Consider the following 6,520-nt stretch of genomic DNA (forward strand, 5'->3'; position numbering starts at 1 on the left):
TATGGCCATATATAGCGCACACAGTAATTACATAAACAGAACCAGCACATAAACATCACACACACACAATCTCTGGCTTGAGACGAATGACAATTAACCATCACGGATGCTTATCATCAGAACAAGATCGAGACGTCCATGTCATGTTTCCACCACCTCCCCACTTATAAATACTCCCTCACTATTTCTCCTCCATACCAACACTCGACATACAGCAGAGAGAGAGATAGAGGCAGGAACAGGTTCTGAGAATCGAGCTAGCTGGCTACTTCCGTGATCGGTGCTCGCCGTCCTCCGGCCATGGCAGCCCATGTGGACCCCCTCGTGGTAGGCAGGGTGATCGGCGATGTGGTTGACATGTTCGTGCCCACCATGCCGGTGTCCGTGCGCTTCGGGACCAAGGACCTGACCAACGGCTGCGAGATCAAGCCGTCCCTCGCCGCCGCCGCGCCAATGGTCCAGATCGCCGGCCGGCTCGGCGACCTCTTCACCCTGGTCAGTATGATTGCGTGGTGTTTGTGCATGCGCCGCGTCTAGATGTCATGGCAGTTCGCGCCTTGCTAATTCTTCGATTCGTCGTGTGTGCTCTCAGGTTATGACTGACCCTGACGCTCCGAGCCCCAGCGAGCCAACCATGAAGGAGTGGCTTCACTGGTAATTGACTAGAAGTGCTCTTTATTACTTACCAATTGATAATTTAGCTTCCTAAGCATGTACATTTACTATCTTGTATTCTTGTCCACGAGCTGATGTATTTTGACGTTTCTTCCAGGCTGGTGGTTAACATACCTGGTGGATCAGATCCTTCCCAAGGTAAAACCATAGTAAAATGTTCATTTCGATACGGATGCCAGCACTTGCTGATTTCTAAGCACGCCGAAAGAGAAATGTCCACCTAAATCGACCAGCTCCGCTGTGGTAGCACTATGTGCCAGCCGGCGCACGCTACCTGTCCTGCCGCCAGTGCAACACGTGGCGCCGCGCTGGACCCTACCAGGGGTACACGTAGCAGCGCCTGGTCACCACTCCCACCGTGCCGCCCCCGGCGCGTGTCGACCTGAGCGGCCCGCCCCCGTCGCCCTCGCCCTCGCCACCACAAACGGCCACACGACACAGATCAATGGCGCTTTTGTTGGAGCGAGCCGCCGGCAGATCGGCCGGTTTTGCTTGCTCGTAATAAACCTGATCCTCTGTGACGTGTAGATAGTTTGGCTTGCTAATGGCTGGGCATGCTTGGACTTGTGTAAATAATGATGATGATCAATGCGTTCGTCCATGCTTGCAGGTCAGGAGGTGGTGCCGTACATGGCGCCGCAGCCACCGCTGGGCATCCACCGCTACGTGCTGGTGGTGTACCAGCAGAAGGCGCGAGTGGCGGCGCCGGCGCAGGGGCCGGGCCCGGACGCGGCGATGCGCGCGCGGTTCAGCACGCGCGCCTTCGCGGGGCGCCACGACCTGGGACTCCCCGTCGCCGCCATGTACTTCAACGCGCAGAGGGAGCCTGCCAACCGCCGCCGCCGCTAGCTTCGTCGTCCCCGCCGGCCAATAAAAAAACCCGCTGCTAGCTGGTCGTTCCCTGCGTCCGTCCGTGCGTGTATGCGCGCCGACCTAATAATTTACAGCGTAACTAAACATCGATCAATCGGTGTTGTCGCTGTAATAATGATCGAACAATATGTGTTTTCTGTGTCGTGGTACTCTTAATGTGGACCATATTTACCGTCTCTAAGATACTCTCTCGTGGTGTTCATGACATCTTTTTGTTTCTTCTATATTTTGCTTTCTTTTTTCTCATAATATCTTGCCATACCTTTAGTACTCTACCACCAGTACATGGATTTAATATCTAGTGTTAGATGCAAATGGACCACAATATATCAGGTTAACAATTTGTTTGAATCTTAAAAAACAATTTATTTGAATATGTGTACTTCTTTCGATCAATACTTTTAAAAACCAAAAAATGGGTTCTATTTTTGAAAAAAATTCAAATTGTGAATTGCGAAACACAATGAAATGTCATGATGGATTTTAAAACCCAACGAGACAACATTAAAGTAGATATAAATTTTTAGAACTCTCTCTGATAAATTTTTCAAGCACATCTACAAGTTTGAAGTACGGCGAAGCACATTCAAACACGACGATGCGTAATAAATCTTGGTAAAACTAGATACACAATATTGTGTCTACGAGTTGTGGCCGCTAAGGTTTCAGTCACACCATTATGGGTTTCATATATGATTTGAATTTTGGAAATGAGTGTTTCTTTATCTTGTTTTTTACGAGTATATTTTGTTGTTTGAACTCTAAGAGTTGCCAACTATTTTCTAACTCTGATGAACCAAGTTTGAAACATAGCGAAACAATATATTTCACCAGGTTTCATAATTCTTTTCAAAGTTTTGAACAAACTTTAGAACTCGATTTTCAAATATTGTCAAAATATATTACATATCGATCTTGCTTTGAAGCTCTATTGTCGTTGTCGTTAATATTGGTCTTGTCGTTGTCCTGATTGAACAATATGGGAATCTATGTTCTGGTACTCTTAATTTGGACCATATTTTCCGTCTCTAAGATCATCTAGATACCGTGAATGATGGCCTTCGTGATTCATGCCCTTCCTTAACGGCACATTTTCTCTATGTTCTACTTTTTTTCCCCCATATCCTATCATACCATTAGTACTCTCTCCGGGCATTGCTTCATGAATTAATTTTCTACAGTTAGATCTAAAAGAACCTTATGTGTCACAGTATATATTTGATTAACGGTCTGTTTATCTATGCATTTTTTCAATGATATCTTTTAGTAAAATCCAAAACTAGGTTCAGTTTTGAAAAAAAATTGAGTTCCTGCACATAATGAAACATCGTAGTGAATTTTGAAACCCAACGAAATAACATCAACGTAGATACAAATTTTAAACACTTTCACTAGTAAAAGATAAATTTATCAGGCTTGTCTAATACAAGTTCAAAGTATGGTGAAACACATTTAAACATGATGATGCAGAATAAATCTTCATAAAACTAGATGCAAAATATTGTCTCTTTGAGTTGTAAAAAAACTCACTAAGCGAGAAATGATCTTCTAGGGTGCACACTATATACCGAGCCCTTCCCTCATGTCATGTCATCGGACACATTTTCTCTATGTTTTGCTTTTTTTTATACCTGCCATAGAATTAGTACTCTCTCCGCCCATTAGTACGTGAATTTAATTTCTAGGGTTGGAATAAAAAGACAGTATGTGTCAGAACATATATTAGATAAACAATGTGTTTGAATATATGTACTTCTTTCGATCATATCTTAAAAAGGTTCCGTTTTCACAAAATTCGAAATCTGAATTGCGAAACACAATGAAACGTCATGATGGATTTTGAAGCCCGATGAAAAAACATGAAAGTGGACACAAATTTTAAACCGATTTCTATCTCTCATAAAATTAGCAAACTCGTCTACACAAGTTTGAAGTATCCCGAAGCACATTCAAACATGACGATCACCATAAATATCAACACAACTAGATACAAAATATTGCGCCTGCTAATTGTGGTTATGTATTTCACTTAGGATTTGAATCTGAAAATTGGATGCTGTTTATCTTGTTTTCATGCATATATTTTGTTGTCTGAATCTAAGAAAACTGCAAATCATTTCCTAACTCTGATGAGCCAAGTTTGAAATGCAATGGAACAAATCATTTCAAAAAACATTTCACCCATGTTTTTTTCAAAGTGTCACCAATTTTAAAAATCAATGTTAAGATATTGTCAAAATATATTGAATATTTTTTCTTATTTTAAAGCTCTCTTCAGTAGAAACATTAATATTCAAATGGTTCACAATTAGACTTCTAGTTAACTAAGTACGAAAATTTCGAGTTTCACAAATAGATCTCATAAAGTGTAGAAGGAGATAGAATGTTAAAGTGGATGGAGAGATAATGTAGGGCATCATGTATACCATATATCTAGCGTGCACAGTATAATCACCGAGTTTCTAAGCCTGTTGTTGTACTTGCATTCAGAAAGTTTTTACCCAGGTGTATGTTTGCACATGCGATGGTGTGATAGACTGATAGCCGTCCATGAAATAGATTACGCTTGCTGAGCAAAAGAATTGAAGACCTCATATGATGGACAAACGGTTTGCTGGATTGAGAACGGAAAATCTACACCGCATATATGAGCTTAGAGCATCTCCCGTTGGGGCTCCCAGGCCGAAATCCGACGCTATTTAGCACCGGATGGATGTATTTTTTGGTCTGGGGAGGCCCATTTTCCAGCGGCGAGCCCATGGTCGCCTGCTGACGTGCACCCACCGCGTGCATAGCGACGGTGCAGTCGCCGGGAAGGGGAACCGTCGGAGAGTGGCGTCGATGCATTGAACCGCCGTAATGGTTCACGAAGTGGTCTGGGGAGCCCAAACGCCTCGCCGGGAACTGGCGAAGTGGCCTCGACGCGCGAACCGCCCCCGCACGAACTTCGCGGGAGAGAAAACGCCGCTCTCTTCGTCGGTAGGCCTACACATATACGGTTTCCGACGGTTGACGCCATTCATCTCTTCTCTCCTCACCATCCTCTGTAACCATGAGCGATCTCTCTTGGCCGTCGGACACCGACAGCGAGGGGAAACCGCCTGGATGGCGCCATTGGTGGGACCGAGCTGCATCGTCCAGCAGCGACGATTCGCCGCCGCCGTCCAGCGAGGAGGAATGGGTTGACGACGATGACGAGGGACGAAGAGGCCGAGGAGCAGGCCGAGGAAGAGGCTGATGATGATGACGAGGAGGAGGAGGAGCCTGAGGAGGAGGAAGAGGAGGAAGAGGCTGAGGACGCAGCGGCCCGGGCGAGCGACGCGGAGGACTCAACTTCCTCCTCCGACGAGAAGGACACCGGCTCTTCGGAGGAGGTGTCGAGCGGGAAGCGTCACCGCCAGGACGATGAGGCGGGGCCATCTATGAAGAAGAAGTAGTTTAAGTTTGTTTTAAAGTTTTTATATGTAATTTTTATGTTTATTCGAAGGTTTATATGCAATTTGTCTATGTTGCACCACTTAGTTTGTTCAAAGCTTTCGTTCGACGAGGGTATTGCCATAGAATTACAAATTTCGCTGGAAACGCACGCGCGCCGTATATCAGGAAGACGAGGATATTGCCATAGAAACCAGACATTTGTCGCCGACAGGTCGGGGCCACCTGATGGTTCCCGCACTTTTCTCTCGTCCGGAGTCCCCGAGCGCTCCCGGGGAGCCGGGATGGCCTGGGCTTTCCGGACGGATGAAAGGCCTAATCCGGACGACGAGAGCCGGGGGGCGCGACTGAGCCATTTTCGTCCATCCGGATGAAAAAAAGACGTCCTGGGGGCCTCGTCGGGGAGATGGCTGGAGATGCTCTTAGGGCCCTAGACACCACCCCGGATGAAGATACTCAAAGAATTCTTTTTGTTTGTTTCATTATTTTTTTTATGGGGGAAGAGATTGTGTTTTATTATTTCTAGGACATGTCCTGTGCTATCTCTTTTTGAATCAGATCTGATAAAGTTTGAGATAAAAAAGTAGGATGCCATGATTGTCGAGAAAATGTGGGGCAAAAACTAATTACTATGGAAAACTAATGGAAAACTATGTTTCAAAACTTATACACGTCACCGGAAACCACATACATGACACATCAATGTTATATCAATTGTGTAGGATCTATGACTCCGACTGACCAAAAGTCACATACACGTGGAGCAACGAATGCACCAATCCAGCCCTAGCTGGCGGCCCTACGAGTCGCACCATTGACATCACGAACTAGCTCCTATATATTCCCGCGTTGTGCCTCAGAAAAGACCAAAACCCTCCAACGCTACTCATCCAAGTTAAGTTTCAGTCACCGCCTCAAACAGCCTATTAGCATCATGTTTTCTTGTTCATTTTAACGCTTTGCACCTAGCGCGTGCCATATAAAAGGCAGAACAACTTTCAGAATTTTCTTGTGGGAGAATTATATGCAAGCACTCAACCCGTTTAGTGACAGTGACTTCGGGTAGTACTAAAAGGGCCTATCTGCATGTAGTGCGATGATCAGTTAAAATAACGGCGCCCAAGTACATTGGCGAACACTAAAAAAAAAGTACATCGGCCGCAAATATAATTGTCATAAAATAGCTGAAGGTTCCTCCGTGAAAGAAAAGCGAAACTGTCTATTGGAATGGAATGCTAATGGTCATGGTTCTCACTGATCGGGTTCTTGCCGATCTTGAGGTATCTGTCATTGTCATGAGAATCTTGCACGCGTTCCTCGTCTCCCGTTAAGGTGGCGCAGCTCGGTAAGCATCAGCTTTATACGGAGCAGCCAAAACTTAGGAACCACACAAGTGGAAATAAAAGGGATCATCTTTATTTATGTGAAAGAACGGCTGATGGAGATTGGAATCTCAAGTGAATATATAGAGGTTTGCACTCGTTTTATGCAAGATATAAGACCAATCATTTGTTTCAGAATGTGTTCCAATTATTGT

The 6,520-nt window shown here is 45.0% G+C and overlaps 1 protein-coding gene across 1 annotated transcript; it reads left to right on the forward strand.

The window, feature by feature from the left end:
- The first annotated feature begins 300 nt into the window (after window positions 1-300).
- On the forward strand, window positions 301-1,524 carry LOC124683743 (protein MOTHER of FT and TFL1 homolog 1-like). Its single transcript, XM_047218200.1, has 4 exons — window positions 301-495; window positions 593-654; window positions 773-813; window positions 1,286-1,524. The coding sequence occupies exons 1-4, from the start codon at window positions 301-303 to the stop codon at window positions 1,522-1,524; spliced, it is 537 nt and encodes a 178-aa protein (XP_047074156.1).
- Window positions 1,525-6,520: the final 4,996 nt, after the last annotated feature.

This window comes from Lolium rigidum, chromosome 1, assembly GCF_022539505.1.
Source record: "Lolium rigidum isolate FL_2022 chromosome 1, APGP_CSIRO_Lrig_0.1, whole genome shotgun sequence".
Taxonomy (NCBI): domain Eukaryota; kingdom Viridiplantae; phylum Streptophyta; class Magnoliopsida; order Poales; family Poaceae; genus Lolium; species Lolium rigidum.

Bases quoted from the DNA above. Each gene is read 5' to 3' on its own strand.
- LOC124683743 (XM_047218200.1), top strand. From the start codon at position 301: ATGGCAGCCCATGTGGACCCCCTCGTGGTAGGCAGGGTGATCGGCGAT. The intron at 496-592 runs GTCAGTATGATT...GTGTGCTCTCAG, and splicing joins TCGGCGACCTCTTCACCCTG to GTTATGACTGACCCTGACGC. The intron at 655-772 runs GTAATTGACTAG...CGTTTCTTCCAG, and splicing joins ATGAAGGAGTGGCTTCACTG to GCTGGTGGTTAACATACCTG.